This window comes from Lichenostomus cassidix, chromosome 3, assembly GCF_008360975.1.
Source record: "Lichenostomus cassidix isolate B80296 chromosome 3, HeHo_3.0, whole genome shotgun sequence".
In the NCBI taxonomy this organism is placed as follows: Eukaryota; Metazoa; Chordata; class Aves; order Passeriformes; family Meliphagidae; genus Lichenostomus; species Lichenostomus cassidix.
This window is the reverse complement of record NC_139483.1, coordinates 28,492,226-28,511,843: the sequence shown is the minus strand read 5'-3', so window position 1 is coordinate 28,511,843 and position 19,618 is coordinate 28,492,226. Positions and strand designations below refer to the sequence as shown.

General features: G+C 41.6%; 1 protein-coding gene across 3 annotated transcripts in view; it reads left to right on the top strand.

The window, feature by feature from the left end:
* DAAM2 (dishevelled associated activator of morphogenesis 2) overlaps positions 1-19,618 on the top strand; it is a 223,546-nt gene that overhangs the window by 99,000 nt on the left and 104,928 nt on the right. For all 3 annotated transcript variants that reach the window (XM_085055065.1, XM_085055064.1, XM_085055067.1), the window contains one exon: positions 2,336-2,538. In XM_085055065.1, coding sequence (XP_084911191.1) covers positions 2,365-2,538 — 174 coding nt within the window. In that variant the 5' untranslated portion in view covers positions 2,336-2,364. The remainder of the gene's footprint in view (positions 1-2,335; positions 2,539-19,618) is intronic.

The following is a 19,618-nucleotide window of genomic DNA, read 5'->3' as shown; positions in this document are numbered from 1 at the left end:
AGCCAAGTCTTGAAATTTCAGTATAGAAGAACCTGTGGTAGCCAGACCAGGGCAGTACTTACCCCACAAAAAATGTTGAGTTTCACATCCATTCACACAGTATTAATTTCCTGCTAAGGTACCTCTTTAGGCAGGGTTTATACTAAAGTCTGGACCTGAGCTCATAATGTTATGGTCCTATCACTTCAATGTCTCAGCCAGTTTTTCCAAGGAGGATTCATTGTCCATGATCATCCTTTGATGGTTGGCTGAGAATTGTTTAGACAATGGGCCTGAGCTTGGTTACAACCAAGTTGATGCAAATGTAGTTGTATTTCATGCAAATCAGGTTTGTCTCATGGAATTGATTTCCTTCCAAAGGACAGGAACTAATTGATTCTAACTAATTGGTTCTAATCTCAGTCATGACCAATTTGACATAAACGGCATTGCACTTGGAGTAATACTTGAGGAGATTGTCTGTAGTGTACAAGTTTTACTTCCGAGGCTCTCTTGTGAAGTCATTTAGCAACTGAATCTCTTAAGTGTCCACTACTGAGAGGAAACAGAAGTTGCCATGCACATCATTGTGATAGATTTGGGGCCATTTTGGTTTTGCTGACTGAAGCTGTGTCAAAGACCAGTTCAGGATTAAGTTGACCTTTGCCATCTCCTAGTGAGAACCCGATGTTTTTATGAATGGGCTTTTGAAGACAGCAACATCCTGCCCTGGTGAATCCTGCTGAGACATACCACCCCTTGCAGAGCTGGCATGGAGAGCAAAGCAAAATGGGCATGCCAGAAGACAGTGCTTTTTACCAGCTTGCTTTCTTTTCAGCTTCATGAGAGCTGCAGCTGATGCACCTTGAATGCATAAGAGAATGTGCTAGATAAATTAATCCCAGCACAAAATAGGACAGGTGATTCCTGCCAAGCACATAGTGCCACAAGTGTGGAAGTTTGGATGGTTTGGGCATTCTTTTGTTGTTGTTCTTGTTGTTGTTTTTTGTTGCTTAGGTTTTTCTTAAGTGAGCATGCCAATTTCTACAGAAAAGTCCCTGGAGAGCTTCTGGCTGTGCTCTGTATGTTAAGTCCCACTATGCAACTGCTGTCCCGAAGGTGCTTTTCCTTGCATAGCTACTCAGTCTCTATGAAAACTCAAAGCAGCCTTGTTCTGGTGAGCAAACAGACCAGAGCATTGTGGGGCAGGTTAGGGCAGCAGCTGCTCAGATGACAAAGCTCAGCTGTGTTGTTGCTGATACAGCATCCAGCATCCTGCGGTTTGGTTCACCTGCCACCTCCCTCCTGCTCCCCTGCCCTGTGCCCAGGGAGACCAGCTTCACAACAAGCCTTAATTATTTACTCTCTAAGGATATGGCTTATTCTGCAAATTAAGTGAAAAAGTGAAGTCCTTAAAAATACAGCACAAATAAGCCCCTGAGCTGTCAAACAACAAGTCCCTTAAAAGGGAAAAATATGTGGCTCTCTGTGCACTGCACAGATCCCTCCTTTCAAACTGCTGGCAGGAGACTTCCTGTTTGGATGGGCTGCTCACAAACGGTGTTGTGTGGTGGTGAAATCAGTCACTTCCCAGCTTCTCCTTCAGGCCTCCTTTTCCCTCCCTTTATACTCCTGATACCAAAGCCCCTCAAGCCTGGGACCTGTCAAGATGGGATCTGGCAGTTCAAATGTAAATCTGGAAGCACGCATTGGCACTGTGCTGTTTCTTCCCTGAATACTTAAAGCAGCCGAAACTGGTTAAGTATGTTTGAAAACAGGATAGACAAAACGGTTCTACTGTGATAGTCCTGGCCATGAAGGAATAAGTGAATGTTTGGTGGTCTGGCTCTGCAGTGGTGGAAAATTGATGTCTGCTTAATTGTTTCAGTGTTCATTTTATTTTGATCAAATGGGATACCTTTGGAAGATTCTTCTGTGTGTTTTGGGTAAATTCTCCCATACGTGCTTTTTCCTTCTGATAGTTTCATTCCATTACTGTGGTGACAGAAAGACCAATACCAGCATTCAGTGGTAGTGTTCAGCCTTGGCTACTGAGTGCTGCTGATAAACCTACCTGCTGGGAAATCCTACACTGAGTTTGTAGAACTTTTTGAGAAAAACTGGGAGAAGTGATTCTACACTGCCATAGAAGAACATGTTAATACCATACTAAGGCCTAGCTACCTTTTCTACCTTGAGTGTTTATTTTGCTCTTTTGGGTATCAGATCCTTCTGTTCTATCCCAGCTGTTACTCCAGAGACAGCCATTTTAATTGCACAGAGCTGCACAGATTCAATACTCTTTTTTATCCTCTAATATCTGTTGGTTTTGTTTTGTTTTCTTTTTCCCCTACAGAACATGATCAGAAGATAGCATCATACACCATGATCATGGCCCCCCGGAAGAGGAATCGTCATGCCTTGGGGTTTCTTTGTTGTTTTGGAGGTAGTGACCTCCCTGAAATCAACCTCAAGGACAATAACCCCCTCCAATTCCTTGAGTTTTCTGTCCCAATCCCACCAGCAGAAGAGCTCAATGCCAGATTCGCCGAACTTGTGGTAAGTTTCTGCTGACAGATGGATACATTTATGAGGTGGATGAACTGTTCCCTTTAAAAGAGGAGTAAGAGGACTTAAGGGGTTTATTAGAGAGCTTTTATTAAAGCTTTAAAAAAAAATTCATTCTGTTGTGACTAGCTACTTGGTAGGAGAAAGGTGGCAAGCAACAGCATAGATGATAGTGGGACTGGATATAAGTACAACCAAATGTTTAAACATGCTTATTTATTCTCATTGCACTATGCAGGTGTATTCTCCAGGTGTAGGATTGGGCATATTAGAAGGAATCTCTCAAGTTCTCTAGAGAGAGCTGACAGTGAATTTCTTGTTTACAAATTTTGGATAAAATCTGCTGTATAATATAATACAATACAGTGGAAAATCTTAGGCTTGCAGATCTATAAAATAAGGACTATTTGGTTTGGTTGATGAGTAGCATTCTGTTGGTGAGGTATAAGGATCAGGTGACCATGCTAATTATGTTTCATCACACAGCTGCCTTTGAACCATGAAATGGTGCTGTTACAGCAACAGCCATAAACAGGAAGAGAAGGCATTATTTCAGATGAACTTTGTTGTTTGCTTTTGTGGTAAATGTTGCAGACTCCAGGAGCCAGACACTTACTTTTCATGCCTGGCATCAAATGACTTCACTGTCTTTGTCTTCTTGTTCAGCCTGAATTTAAAACACAGGCAGAGGTCATAGGGCTGGGTTGTTTTGCAAGCTGTGTCGTAAAGGTGATGCCCATTTGATGTAGCTGATTAGGTTTCTCATTGCCATTCTGAGATTGGAGCTTATGTAAAGCAAGATATCTGTAAGCATGTGTGTGCCTGAGGAGTGCAACTGAGGTGAGGGATAAAACAGAAAATATTGGATCTCAGCATTAGAGGAATTTGCCAGTAGTCTTTCTACATTACGCTTACAACAGTAGCCCAATAAATTCTTGTCCATGAGCATAGCTTTAAAGTGCTATAGCAGTGAGGAAAACCATATAATTTGTGTATGCAGTTGGAGGTTAATATATGGGCAGCTATAGTATGTCATACCAAATACAGGGACAGCTGTAGTTTCTCAGTTCAGTGGTCTGACAGCCTAGCCCAGGCTCCAATTTCAGGATGGGGTCCAAAGCTGATGGCTAGGGAAAAGTGCAAGGATTTGGAGACTGTAAGGTGTGGCCACAGGGTGGTCTTTTCCAAGATACTCTCCAACCTTTAACAATTTTCAGCTCAAGGACTTCCTCAGTCAAAAGTTGTATTCTGTGTACATAGTAATTTGGTATGGATTTCTTTTCCATTAACTGTTTTCATTTTCCCTAGCACCCATTAGCATTGTCAGTATTCTGTGACAGAGGCATAGAAAGGAGTCAATAGGATTTGCAGCTGTTTCAGGAAGAGTACTGTGTGTGGCAGAAGAGAGTCTACTTGCTTTGAACCAATTTGCAAATGGGGAATCTCTTCTTATGGAAATATTTCACAAAATTCTGGTCTATATTTAGCTCAGTTTGCTTTTTATGTGAACCTACTTCAATCCTTCTTAGAAAATGCCTCTGTCTGACTGTGGAGAATTCCACGTGGTAACAGGCATCTCTCAAGTAAGAGTGTAATCTGTAATCTGCTCTGCTGACAATTTATTTCTGGATACTGCTTACCTGTTGGTTTTCACATGCAAAGCTCAAACTGCTGTGTCAAAGTTCATCTTTCTCCAATACCAAGATCCATTGGAGCATTCAATCCAGCCTTCCTGAAGACGTCACCAACAGATGTGCTTTGCTCCTGAACTTGGCTTGCTAAACCTTGAACTTGTTTACCTTCGGGTCATAGTGAAAGACCTGCTTGAGTTGCTGCTGGGCTTTTGCTTACTGAGAAGGGTATCAGTTTTATGAGGAGATGGAGAGTTTGTGGTGGTATTAACAGTGCTTTTAACTTTTAGTTTTATGTCTGGCAAATACCGGTGTTCCATGTGCTTGCTTGTGGCAAAACAGCTCACAGCCTTATGGTAGTCTATTAAACAGTATAATTTATAATGTTTCTGGTGCAAAATTTAATGACAAGTGTATGTGATGATCTGTAAAAATGTTTGGCCCCAGTATTTTGAGAGTTGTTGGTTTATGCTATAAGTTACTAAATGTGCTGACAGCTTGTAACTGGCATATGCATTTCAAACAAATGAAGCCATTGAAATGAAAACAGATCATATTAATGTCTTATATTTAATGATAGCACCCTAGCCATCATTGCATGAGAAGTGAGCTGGGAGAGAAAAGTGCTGTTTTTCAGAAGGTTAATGGTGTACATCACACATTTTTATAAAGCAGCCAGATAGGAGGGTGATGCATGCTCATAGTTGTTCCTGGTTAGACAGGTAACATGAGAGCAGTTAAGGGCTTTATGTATGAGAGAACCCGAGCTGGAAACTGGACTGGCAAAATGCAGAGTTCGCCTGGAAGGGCTAGTTTGTCCACAGGTCTGGATTAATGCATGTTCTATGAGACACTAAAATAAAACAGGCTACATCTGTATTGACAGCTCAGATGAGATTTTAATTGGATTAGAAAGATTCAGTCTGTAAGTGCACCAGTTTAAATCAGCGACCTGGAAGTGCCTGAGAGAGCTCTCTGCTGTGTGCTAGCTCCCTGCTGCTTATCCGTTAGGGTCTAGTCTGGGTGCACTTGTACTATATAAAAACCAGATTTGAGAGTAAAGCCTTTTGACCCAAATCCCCAAGTGAAATGATGACACCAACATCATCTGAGATCTGCAGTGAGAAGAGCATTTGTGTTAGCTCCCTGAAGCAGGCCCAGGGGGTATAGCCTCATCTTGCCATCTGCTCTGCAAAGGGTATAATGAAACATTGGTGTGGTTGAATGAATTTTAAAAGCCTTATTTTTTCCCTTGTTGTAGTTAAAATCTGGGGCATTTTCCCATGTAAGAGTTAATGACAAGAAAAGCTAAACATAGCTGTGCTGGAGAAGTCTCCCTAGTGATGAATTTTCCTATCCAGTAAATATTCAGTATGTTTCTACCTCCCTTTTTGAGGAAAACTGGCCTTTTGAGGACCAGAAGCATGTCTTCTCCTGTTCTTGTGCTACTTAAACTAGTACCATGAAAAGCAACATTGAAGATGTCCATTTTTCAAGGGGAAGGAATTAGGAATGTGTTGGGATCCTTTATTTGTGATGGATTCACATAACACATTCCAAACTTTCAAACTTCCTTGTGTAGTTTCCAGAGTGAAGCAGATAGATGTGTGCGAGCTGCTCTGTTTGGGAGATGCACCCAGACCACCCAGCTATGTCATGGCAGCTGCCTAACTGGATTCTGACCAAGGCAGTGACTGTGAGATGACAAGCTGATGCTGATTTCACCTGAAATGCCTGCTCTCATTGCCACCCAACCAGAAAAACAATTCTAGGATGTATACCAGGCTTTTGTTTTACTTGAAGCTGGATGCTGTGTTTATGCCTTGTCTGATAGAAAATTAAAACAGAAAGAGTTAGTCCTGATAGGTCCCAAGTTCTGTCTTGATTTGTTCCATTGGGAACATGCGCAGAGAGTAGGTCTGAATGAAAACCATGGCTCATGGTGATTGGTATAATTTGGTACCGACTAAGATTGGAGAAGAGATACCAACCTTCAGGCCATCTGCTGGCAGTGACTGCCTTGGGATTAATGCAGTGGTAACAGTACAGGTAAGTCCTTATCAAAGTCTAGATGCACAAAATACAAAGCTAACAAAAATGTTTGTGACCACATATTTTTCCCCTCAAAAGGCTTGTGAAAAAGGACAGAACAACTGGCATTAACATCTCCCCTTCAGTGAACAGGCAGAGAGAGGAGCTCTAGGAAGCAGGGGGTGTGGACTCGTCCTGTACCTTGCAGACTGTAAAACTGACCATACCTGACCATCTAGGCTGATGTGACCAGCATCACTTCTGCTTCCATACTGCCATGTAGTAGTAAAGTGCAGCTGCAGGTGGTGGTCTGTTGGCAGGCTCCAAAATGTTTTTTTGGCTGCTTGTAAAAATATCTGTGCTAGACACACATTTTTCCTTGTGCAGATTTATTGACTGAACAGGAACTAAAGAAGAATCTGGAAGAACTATTGTAATGGCAAGGGGAAATAATATTTTTTGTGGAACAGCTTCTCCATGTCTTTGTTAATCTTTGTTAGCAGTGGCGTATTCTTGTCACAATGGATTCTGATTCTTTTTGCTTAGTATTGGAGCCCTGGACTCTTCTTGGTGTTTAAAGGTGGTGTGCTGCTTGACACTAAAGATTTTGCTATCTAGATCTCTCATACTGACAACCCTAACAGAGATAGGAACTCAGACCATGCCAAATTGGGGTGACTTAAATACTGGTAATTCAGAGGAAGCAGAAAAATGGGAAGAATGCTAGCAGCAAGGAAAGAGCAGTGTAAAGAACTGGTGCTTTTTGTTGTTTCTCTTTCCATTTCTTTTGTTAGTGTCCATGAGATGGTCATGGTATTCAAGAAGGTGGAGTTCAAGATTCTCTGTCTTAAAGTGGAAAGTCCTTGGGGAAGAAGTGAAGATGTCTTTTGAGCTGACATTTTCAAAGTTGATTGTATCATTATATCCTCCAAACTTGAATAATGTACCTGTAGCACATTAAATTCTTACACCAGGAAGGATTTGAAAAATGCTTACTCATACCTTTGTGGTCTTATCTGCCCTTGAAGAATTCTTATATCTGTCTCAGATGGGACACTGACTGAAATTTTCTATAACAGTTTGTTTCTTTTATATTGCATTTGAACCCATCTAAGTTTTAGTTTGTTTTTTTTCCTTTTTTTTTTCTCAGAGTCCCTAAGAAAGGGATTTTGTGGACTGTATAGATTCACAAAAGCTTTTTATCCATATTACTATTTACCATCCTCACAGGCTTTTGCAGAAAAAAGTTTAGACTTTATGCCAAAAGTACCTATTAAGGTACGTTATTTACAGTTGAGGACCAGCTGTTCATAAATACTTATGAACTCGCTATATTTGAAGAATTTAGAAATATCCAGCATCTGTTTTTGCTTGCCTTTAAACTTCTAATCCACTGAATTGCTGAGAGAGGTAAGCTTCTGCTCAGGTGAGGCAGTGTACACTCCCCTCTCTCTTCCTCTCTGGATCTAGTGTTCAGATCCTACTGCAAAACTGCAGCTTTTGTAGAGAAGATGTATATGGAACTGCTATGTATTCCTGAGCAATAAGACCACTGGAAATCAAGCCCATATTTTCCCTGTAATATTGCCTGAGTGCAATGAAATGAAAATGGAAGCAAGTGCTGAATTAAGGTCTCTGTCCTTCCCTCAGCCCATACTGGGAACCATGATTGAAACTGTAATTTTGGTTTGTGTCTGCAATGCTCTGCAACAGCAACCACAAGAACATGGAACTCTGTTCCTCTTCACACAACCCTAAATTCAACTCTTAGTCTTTCATCTCATCGTGTCTAATTCCATTATATTTAGTAATGGCTGCCACAACATCAGAGTTGGCTCACTTTTTGAATTAAACATGAACTAGCCCAGGAATTTAGCTGGAAACAATGGCAGTAACTATGGTAGTAAAGAGAAGAGAGAAAATAAGAATCATGTTAATTCCTTCTCCTTCAGTCCCCTTGAATAAAAGCTGTACAGAGGAACTCCCATGAAGATGAAAAATAGGAGGAGGAGATGGGGCAGGAGAGTCCAAGCAGCAGAAGCAGCAACTTGGTAACCTATGAATAGTCTGATAACTTCTGTAACTGTGACTAGAACTTTTCAATGCCTTGGGTCACCCGGGGAAGTGGGATATCTATAGTTGTTGCTTTACTTTACCTTTTGCTCTTGCGTCTTTTATTTGTCCTCTCCACCACATTGGTCTCACTTGGGTTTTCTGCGTTTTCTACTAATCCTTTCCTAAGTAAATCAGTGTCTTCATCTTGTCCTGAAATAGAACTATGGAATTAGTGTGATGTTTGCTGCTATTGCGTATGTTACTGTGCTCTCTTGATTTCTCAACACGCCAGGCTAGTATTTGCGAGCACTTTAGTGCCAGAGTGCTGAAAGTAGTTCATGAGCCATCCACATGACTGGTATCTATATAGTTCTCTCAGCACAGTGGCAAAGGGACAGTGGGCACACCATAGATATATTGCTATTAGCATTGGATGAAGTGACTGGTAGCATTAAGTTTGGGACAATTCTGCTCTTTGCTTACTCTGCGAAATCTCTACATCTGTTCTTTCTCTACCTTAAAAGAGTAAAATTCTGTGATTACAGTCGCATTTCCCAGAGGAAAGAAAGTTGATGAGAAAAGGAAGGAAAAGAGTTCTATGTTGAAAGAAAGTAACGTAAAGCATGGAAGTATCTTAGGAATTAGTTTATTTCATCAAAGGAAACAAAACAATTTCTGAGCAAGGCATCAGTTTGGCACACACTGGATAACATACCTTCAACAGCCACAGGCAGATGAGATCCAAACCTAAATAACTGTAGTAGTGGTTCCCACTGCAAACAGCTGACTTAGAAGTAGTGAGTTCCCTTCATGCCTAGTTCTCCCTTGCAGACCATTTAGTGCAATGGATACATCATAAACCTCAGATGAAAACTAGGCTTCACCACATTGAATAAGTACTGCCATATATCATCAGTCCTGCTAAAGCTTGCCAAGTCCTGGCTGTGGCAGTGTTCGTGAGGCCCCTTTTTTGGCTCTGCAACCTGCAAGAGTATTTATGTGGTAAAAAGTACAATAAATGCTTCCATTGTGATCTTTCATGTGAATATAGACAATATATGTCAATGTATGTAAGAACAAGAGGGCATCAGCTGTGTTTCTCTGTGTTTGCTGATGGCCTTGGAGAACAAAGTTCCCTATTTCTCTTCCAGCTCTCTTGTAATATTTCTGGGAAGCAGAGATGCAGAGTTGCCGATTCTGTCTCCTGGCTCTCAGTAAGGAGCAGCACCTGTCCAGAAAAGTATTCTCCATGTCTGAAGCTTATTGAAGTCCTTAGTTTTTCATTGAAAGGTTGTGACTTAGAAAGACATGCTTGTTAGATCCTCACTTTAACCCCCAAACATGTGTTGTGTGTATTGATAGGAGTACTTGCTCTCATTTAAATTTAGGTATGTTACCAAGATCTTAGTGGTTAGTTTCAAATTGTTAGTCTTTTGAGTCATTCTATCCTAATGCTGGATTCATTTGAATACAGGGATTTACTTTCTGTGTCCCTTGCCCTGCATGTAAATCATAGTTTCAGATTATGCCTCTGACAGTCCTGCAGCTTTGAGTTGTTGCTCAATGCAAATTTCTATGCAACCATAACTTAAAAGACCCTCTATTTTGTTTTGCCCATAAGAAGTTATTTAATTCCCTGTGTGCATCCCTCTGTGCTTCTCTGTAATTAATTAACCTACCTAATCTGTCAGGAATTGTAGTACCAAACGCAGTCGACATCTGGAGAGGTCCTTCATTTTTATTTGTATTTGATGAGCTCTCACTTCAGCAAACTAGGAGGCTTTGCTGGCCTTTGTTCAGTGGAGACTCCCCACCCCAGTTATTGCTTCCTTTCTTGTGCTTAATGAGGATGCACCAGTGAAGGCTGTTTGAAAATGCTGCTGATGAGACTAAGACAGAATTTTCCTGACAAGAGGCTCATATCCAGGAAGAAGCCTTGGCATTGCCCCCTGAGTAGCAGATGCTGTATCTAAAGGCAGAAAAAAAATGAAAGGGCATTTTTGAGGCAGCAAATTGCTTTCCTTGCTGATGGTGGCCAGACCAGGCCACACTGGATAACATACCTGATGTTATGTTGATGGTGGCCAGGCCACAAAAACTTTCATTTCTCTTGGGTTAGTTTGTAGTTGTCAGATTTACATTTTTCCATGCACTCAGGTGCACTTGCCTTCTTTTGTAATAATGGCAAAAGAACTGGGTGGTTTAAGATTTCTGAAGCAAGGGGTGATGAGGCTTGGGTGGTAAAAGCTCTTCACGGTATCAAAGCCTGTGTGGTTATGCACAGGGTTCCTTAATGTCCAGCATAGTTCTTTCATTCAAGATTTTAAATGCTCAGGATACCTATTTTATTTTTAATTTTCCACACAGAGGAGACCTTTCTTTTTCTTCCTGCTCTACAGAGGGAGACTTTTTCATAATGTTGGGTCTGTTTTACATGTGTCCCTTATGCAATACATGTATACAAGTCCCTGATTTTAAAGCACACACCACTACAAGAAGTTTCCTATAGTTATTCAAGTCCAAATCTATAAGAGGTATTACATTTTAGGCTTTGTGGCAGAGACAGCTTCTCCTTTCAAGTGCTCACCTACATATGGATTCCTGTGATAGGGACACGTTTATAGCACTAAGTGCAGCATCACCACTTTCTCACTTAGGCTCTCTTCCAGTAGGTGCAGCTGGTTGGCAGCTCCCAGCTCCAGCTGTGTAAGGAGCAGCAGTCACTGTGCTGCAAATGTGTGAGGCACAGATGCTGTGAGAGGAGCATGAGATGGGTGCCAGGTTTCACACTCCATGTCTGAGAATCAGTAGGACTGTGTAAACAAATGTAAATCCAGACCTGGTGTTACATGCAAGATTTTGGGTGTGAAGAAGCTGGGGATGTTACCAAAGTACCTGTGTGATTTTAAGGCTTTTGTATAGGCATACGCTATTTTTTACATCTTGTTGCTTTATCATAAGGCTTATGGACAGATGTACCCAATGTAAAGCAGTTCAGTTCCACTGAAGACAGTGGTGGAGTTACATCATTCTCCATTGACTGAAATTCGGCCTTTGTGGTATTTTCTGTGTTTGTGGTGGTTGTTGGTTTCTGAATCTCCCAAGAAGAGCATACTGACTGCCTTTCTGAAAAGCGGGAAGGGTCATGGTCATGGTTGGAATACTTGAAGGGAATGTTTAAGTGTGTTCTGAGAATGATTTACTTACAATAGACATGAAAAACCTGAGAAAGATCTCACGTGTTAACAGGGTAATGCTGTTGTTCCATGGGAACACGCAAGGAAATGCATGTAGTACATCTAGGGCAAAAGAGGAGAAGTACTAGATTTTGGGAGCACAGATATGTAGCTTTCGATGCAGGAGGGGAAAGTACAGATCTACCACTAGATGATGGAAGTGTTAAGTTGTCAATCCTATGTCTTCCCACTGTTGAATGCTTGGGAGCTGTCATGATATCCTGAAATATCCTGAAATATGATAGACCTAAAATAAAGAGTGGATATGCTTAATGTTCAGAAATCTGGTACCCATGTGTTTCTAACACCTTTATCACCTGATTTGATAATACTATCATATTTTGTCATAGCTGCAAGTGTTAGGCAGCATAACATAAAAAGAAAAAAATAGCATAAAGCTCTACCCTGGCCTTTTTTCTAAATAAGGCATAATTAATATTTGAATGGTTTTGGTGTTCCACGGTGGCTATAACAAAGAATCAGCAACCTTCTGGACTGAGCCTGAAGGCTGCTGAAGTAATGAAACACTGAGATGATATTGATAGTAGGAGTCATACTTGCTAGCTGGAAGGATCAAATTAACTTATCTTTATTTCAGCTTTCTGGAGCTTTTCCAGCTATACTTGGATGGAGGCAGAATAGACAATTTTCCACCCTCCACCTAGAATTGAACCAGTATCTTCATATATTTCCTGCCACTTTGCCTGCTGACTTAAGAGAGTGGGTTCTCTCCAGAAATAGTATCATCAGCAGCAGTGCAAGGATGTCCTATTGCCCCAACACTTTGGAATAGCTTCTCTGAGTGATTCCTGCCCTTCTACAGTTTCTGTCCTTTACTTCTCTTTATTAGTGTCTTATGTTGTTCAGGGTCATATTTGATGGCTTAAAAAGCTATTAAAACTCATCCCTCACCTTCTAGAAAGCATATTTGAATCTAGGTTTTGCCTGCTAGGGAAAGGTGGGAGATTGTTATAAATCAGATAAGAAAGGTAATATGGGATGAGGAGGTGCCACCTGGAAATGCATCTGTCAGAAATGACAAGAGGAAAGTACCATGTGTTGCAAAGACCAACCGATTGGACAGACTGTAACTGGACAGGAGATTGTGATAAGGAGGAACAGCATCTTCCAAATTGTTGAAGAAAAAGGTGCAACAAATGAAGTAGCTGTGGTGCTGAAGGGAGAGTGAAGACCGATTGCAAAGATGGAGGTGATCTGGGATGAATGCTAGGCCAACATGATCTTTCGGCTGTGCTTTTGGAGTGAATGAATTTGCACAGTGATGAAGGGAGGTTGAATGACAGATGTCCATTACTTCTGCAGCTCATAGAGGAAGGGCCCAATCTGAGATGCTGTAGGAGGTATGTTTTGGTACTTAGCCTGATGTCAGCAAGAAAGGGCAAGGCAGATCCCTGTAACAATGAGGACCTTATAGAATTTGTAGTAATTATAATGATTCCTCAACTGAAGCTGGGGAAGCAATGAAATTTTCCAGTGAAGAGAGAAGGCTGAGAAACAGGATGAGATGTGTCTTGCTGGATAGGAGTAATGCCTAGGGAGGTAGACTGTAGCTGGGGTTTAAGAGGAACTGTTAACAAAACAAGATAATTGAATGGAGAAGCAGATAACAATCATGAAGTATCATCTCTTTAAAATGTTGACTAAGATTAGTTTCTGTAGTTGCTCACCTAGTAACAATTTATATAAGATACAATTATGGCTCAGATAGTGTATCATACAGCCTGAAGGAGAGTGGGGGAAAAGGGTTTGTAATTATGTTATGTCTCTGTGCCCTTCTGTCGGTGGATCCTATCTTCAAACAGTACTCAAGGTTGTTTATCACACAGGGGTCTTGTTGAGGTGATTTGGAATTGCTCTTCTGGTGTTGGAGGGAAATGGCCTTTTCGTGTTCATTGCCTGGTGTGCAGTATTCCAACAGGGAAGCACAAGGTGCCACAGGTGAGGTGGATGGAGTAGCACCATTTTAGGGTACAAGGTTTTTAGGTCAGCAGTCTTCTGGCACCTTCCTCCACGCAAGTTAAGGGGCAGCTTTTAGTGTCATTAAATAAAGGAGAGGTCCTTCTGTTCATCATTCAGCACCAGGTGGGAGCAGCACATGGAAAGCAAGTGTCAGAAGGTGCTTTTTCTGTCACTCATCACACCAGACTGCCTCCACAGATGCTCTGTTTTGGTGTTTTATTCTGAGGAAGTACCGACAGATGCCTTCCACCTGGCACTGGAACAGCACTGACCTAGAGCTTTTAATGTTAGGTATCTTGTTGTCTGTAAGCTTGATGGGAGGAAAACTTTTCAATAACATTGTATTTTCTTAGCTACCCCTGCAAACTTACACAACTAAATTAATTCATTTGTGAATTTGTTTCCCTTGTGTGAAACAGGGAATAGTAATGCTTCTTAAGCCAATTTTAGTACAGAATTAGCTAGATTGAAAAGGAGCTGAGAAGATGAAGCACATGTAGAATATAGGTAGTACATTTGCCATTCCAGTGGCAAATGTATTATATTTGAAGAACTTGGGAGCAAATGTCTATTACTGCCTCCTGCCACAGACATTGTCCTGCTCTTATCTACCTGTTATGTTTTTAGGGAGAATCTTATGCAAAACTCTACTGCCTTCCTGTAGACCCAGTGGTACATGCAAAAAGGCCCTAGTCAACATTTGTGTATTCTATGCCCTTTTACATTAAAAACACTTAAGGGCATCTTTTAATTTTGCAGTTTCCCATCATTTGTTGACCACATAAAGGGAAAGACTGCCCACACTAACAACCTTTGGAAAAGGTTAGCAATGTGCACAACAGTGTTATGCAATGGTTTACTAGGTGGAGGCTTGAAGAATAACTTCTCCAAAGGAAATTACAAGGGGAAAGCAGATTGCAGTTTTGCAGTTTGGAAGGTGTCCAGGGAGATCCCTGAGTCATGGAAAATCCATTGGGATTGCTTTAGTGGCTGTGTTTCAGAATTACATCTTGAATAGAGAGAAACAGCTGCATGAGTGTTGGTTGGTGTGAAGTTGTTGGCTTCTACATTAATTATGTGGGAGAACTTTTAGACTACAAATGCTTAATGACATAGTAAATGCAATTATGATTTGTTGTTAGGAGACAATGCAAGGCACTTGCTCATCCTTCTCTTTTTGCTGTATTTTGTGAAAGTTTCTGATAATTTCTTTATTAGAAACATTGAGAGAAAAACATCTTAGCTGGTGTTTCCTTAAGCCCAGTGATGTCAGTGCAGTAGTTTCTGTTCTGATTATCAGAATACTTGAGCAATGAGACAGGACAGGGTGTGAGTGAATAACCAAATATACTGTCATGCCTTCAATTCACTGTTTGACTATGGAAATACTCTGTTTATGTGAGGGAAGAGAGCTGTGGAATTTCCCTCCACTTCACCCCAGCGGAGATAACAGAAGCCTCTTATGTGGATGATATTCTAGCTGATCTGGACTGATTAGTAGTAAACAGAGATCATCTCTATTTATTGAAGTTAACAATGAGTGAAAAGGAGATTGATAGACTTCTCAGTCTATTCTATGTCTGAAATCTGTTCTGTAGATTGTTGAGCGAGCCACTGTTACAGGTGGTTAAGCTGAGAGGTTTAGTCTGCTAAAATTTAAAAGAGGTTATTTAATTAATATTTTCCACTGGTGTAAATCCAGAGTAATTCCACTCAATTTAATGGAGTTAGGGGTATTCTGATTTCTGGTTTACACTACAAAATTTGGAATAATAACTCAGAGGGCAAGAGAAGAACTAAAGCTAGCTTCTGATTTTGCTTTTATCTGTGTAAACCTGAACTTCTGCCAAAAATTACGTTGATTTACTGGAGTTTCTTTGTGTTTACCCTGCATATAAGCTTGAGCATGTGTTTCTAAGCTGCACAGCCAAAGCTCAACAAGATGTTAATTTTGTTCATTAAATTCTTAACCAACTTCTCAGTTCCTCCTGCCCTTTTACGTAATATTTTATCAGAGATTTAAAGGTCAGCCAAGCTCTGACTTACCCTTGTTTTCCTCTATAGGGGCATATGGCAAATAGGATGCACACAAGAGGATAAAGCTGGGAGGGGAGAAGTAGGTGGCACTGACGCCCCTGGAAATTCAGCCTGCCTTTGGCACAGCAGCAGCAATCCCCAGCCCACATTTTGAAGGTTGAGCCAGCAGGACTGTGTTTGGGCAGGAAGCGATCAGAGAGGTGTGTGCCTGTGTGCTTTGGCACAGTCCAAACTGTGAATTGCTCCAGCCTAGGAACCTCCTCTGAACTCATTAGTATTAAAACAGAACAGAGGGGACTTTGTAGGGAGGGAGAGGGTGGGGAAGCCGGAAAGTTAACAGTTTAGACGGCAGTTTCCTAATAACCTTTCCCACAACTACCTTCCCATACAGGGTCTCAGCTAGAGGACCTTGGCATGAAAAACAAACCCTGGCACAGGGAGGGGGAAGGGAGGGAGGAAATGAGGGGAGGAGAAGGAAAGGAAATGAGGGACGGAAAATGGGCACTGTGCTGAAACAGCAGATTTTATTTTTATTTAGTATTATATATGCTGATACTAGAAGCTCTGTTTGAGAGAGGTATTTGGTACTGTATATATAATCAGAATGTGGAGGTAAATTTGGTACTTATACTAGCAACTTGGACTAGGACTTGCAACCTCTTACAGTGAAAAAATGTATCAAGGAGAGGTATAACAGCTTGAGTTCTGTTTGTGTTTTCATTTAATTAACTGGATGGTGTTAGGAAATTGTCATCAATGTGATCCAGGAAACTCCTGGATTGCTTATGCGTCCCTCCAGCAAATGTTGGAGTCGTTGAAGTTCCCCAGGAGGTCCATGGTTTGTGGCTGCGAGGCTGCTCCTCTCTGTCTACAGAAGGGCTTCCTGGTCAGGCAGCCTACAGCCCACTCCCCTGTAATGTCACTTGTCCCAGTCCTCCCTTTAATCCTAACCCATAAGTTATTAGACAGCTCTTCATCCATTCCCAGGTGGAACTCCATGCATTCCTGCTGGTCACTGGCATGGAGGGCACCACTGCCTCCTCATCTTCTCCCTGGCCTTCCTAAAGTGCCTGTATTCTCCCATTCCAGCTCATAGGAGCCATGCTACCACACCTCTGTGATGACAGTGAGATCAAAACCCTGCAGGTGTGTGCACAGCTCAAACTTCTCTTGTTTATTGCCCATGCTACATGATGTATGGAGACATTTTACTACGCATTTTAGTACTAAAATTTAGTAGGCACTTTAGTAACTCTGATGACTCTGAGTTATGGGCAGCAGTGCTTGCAATTCCTTTTTGCTGCTCTCCAGGTGCTCTCCTGCTGACACGTGATCCCTGTCTAGTATCTGGGCATCTATTGCTGACACTGACATCAAATTGGTAGGAGTGGATGGATTGAGGATCCCCTTCCCCTGCAACTTTAGTTTAAAGGCCTCTTCACCAGCTTGGCAAGATGATAACTGAAGATGCTCTTCCCATTCTCTGACAGATGGACCCAGTCAGCTCCAGCAGACCCAGGTTTCTCAAAATGAATTCCATGGCTGTGGGACCAGTCTTGTAGCCATTAGTTGATTTACCAGATTGAACTGGCCCTTTCAAACCCCTTCCCTTTGACCAGGAGAATTGCTCAAAAAGCTACCTGCCTTCCAGAATCCCTTACCACAGCTCCCAGAGCTCTGTAATCCTTCTGGATTCTCCTCAGTCTGCTCCTGGTCATACCACTTGTGGCTGCTTGAAACTACATCAGTGGATAACAATCAGTAGACTGTACAAGGCTTGGTAGTCTCTCAGTGATATCCCCAACATGAGCCCTCAGTTAGGAGCACATCTCTCTAGAGTGTGTCCCTAGGCACATATCCATACTTGGATATGTTAAAATAAGCTTGGATAAGCTTAAAATAAGATGGAAAAACTGTGTGAAAAAATTATGGCATTTAATGCGCTCAGTTAAAATTCCTTTTTAATAGCAAGTCTGGTAATTCAGGACAGAAAGCAGCCAGGTACACTTTGTCAGAGAAAAAACTAGGCATTATGGTTGTGTATGAGTGAACATAAGTCATGCAGGTTTTGAGGTTTTATATATAAAAAAAGGTCATTGACTATATGGAATATGTGGAGTACATAAGCAGAAGTGCAGTCTGACAGATGCATGAAATAAACTTTGCACTCAGCTTTGGTAAGATCTCAGCTGGAACATTGTCCCCACTTTTGAACAGTGCAATTCAAGAAAGATGTACTTTGACTGGGTAGAGGCCAGAAGTCAATTAGGAGAGGAATGAGAGATCCAGAGGACATAGCCTCTAAGAAAGACTGAAGGAGGTGGGTTTGTTTAGCCTTGAGAAAGGAGACTGAGGAGGGACATTACAACAGTCTTTAATACACTCAAAAACTGTTATCAAGAGGTAGGAAAAAAATCTGCTCACAACATTAGTGGTTGATAGGGCCGGAAGTAATAGGCTTAAATTGCAGCAGCAGGGATTTAGATTAGACATGAGCCTGACTATTCGGTTTTCATCCCTGTCCCTCTCATTGGACTCATTTAAATTTGCAGACATGGACATGCAGCCCACCTTAACAGAGAAAGCAGTGGTGATAGGCAGCTGCTTTACATTATTGTCCTCATATGCCCATCCATATCCATGGAATGTCCCTCTTGCTCTACCTGTTTTATAGCCTTGCATATGAGAGTGTGTGTCTGAGTCTTGATCTTTTTCTGTCTCTAAACACCTGTGTGTATTGTTGCATAAAGAGGTACTGGTTTTCCTCATTCTTTCTCTTTTTGTTTGGCCTGGCAGATTGTTGTCTCATGCATGTGGTTTGCCTGTGAAGGACAGAAAAATGAACAGCAGAAGCTGTTTCTAGTGGCCTGTGAGAGGGGATTGCCACAATAGGCCTTGCTGGTTGTGTGTACTTGTGTGCTGTCAAGTCACAGAGAACTTTGAGGAGTAGGAGAGGGACAGGATTTAGCTCTTCTTCAGGAAACAAGGAAGCAATTAACCAATGATTCAGAAGGGAAAAAGAAAGCAATATAATGAGGGGTATGTTTGGGGGTGAGAGGGACGCCTGTTAGTTGACTTTCTGTGAAGAATTTCTCTTCCAAAAAACAGTGCCCTTGATGGATGAAACTCTTACTCTGCTGCTAAGCCTTAAGAATGAATAACTTCTGTGTTGGCAGGGTAGAGGAGAAACACATCTTTCAGTATGTAAACATCAGGTGCTTTCTGTCTTGTACTGTTATGACTGAGAATCAAGAGATTTGGGCCCCTATTACTGAAGGGGTTTTAAAGCTGCAACTTTTTGACAAAGCAAGGAGGAAAAAAGAGTGTAATGGGAATCACAGCCTTTTGTTTGTCTGCTTCTCTGCTTTACAGTCAGATCCGTGGCAGTAGCTGAAATGTAAACATTGCTTCCTCTGCCAGCAAGCTGTGTTAGCAATTCATGTGTGCACAGTGGCTTCCTAATGCACAAATGTAATGGTAAAACACTGTGGGTATGGGCAGATGTTATGTGATATGCCTTATGTGTATAATTCTCCTGTGTGTAAGGTGTGACTGGCATACATATCTGCACGTACACATGTTGTGTGTATGCAAATACATGGAAACCAACTGATGTTTTCCTATGATGCACTTAATTCTTATTAATTGTAAAACTGATCAAAATGTTGCTCCTATGCCTCTCATGGTGTGCTGCTTCTGTGTGCTTTACAAGGCTGCTTTTGATTCAAAGGGTTAAGATGAGATGGAAGAGCTTGAGGGGAGGAACTGGCTTCTTTTGGGGTTCTTTTTGCTTTTTCTTCATGGGTTATCTGTGGACTTAGCATATATATCAGGCACCCAAGTGGGAGCTTTCAACCAATGTGTTTCACCTGGAGATGTGCTGGCTGTGTGGGTGGTAATGCTGTTGACTGATCAAAGACTTTTGCACTGTTTATTGCTCCAGTTTGTACAGGAGTGTAGATGGTTTGTGCAGCCGAATGAGCCTCATTCACTGACAGTTCAGATGGGCAGTCTTTCAGAATGCCTCATCGACGTCCTCAGCATTGGAAATGCGCATTCTTCCAGCAGGCTACCTCGTACATGTCAGCCTGGGGAGCTGGA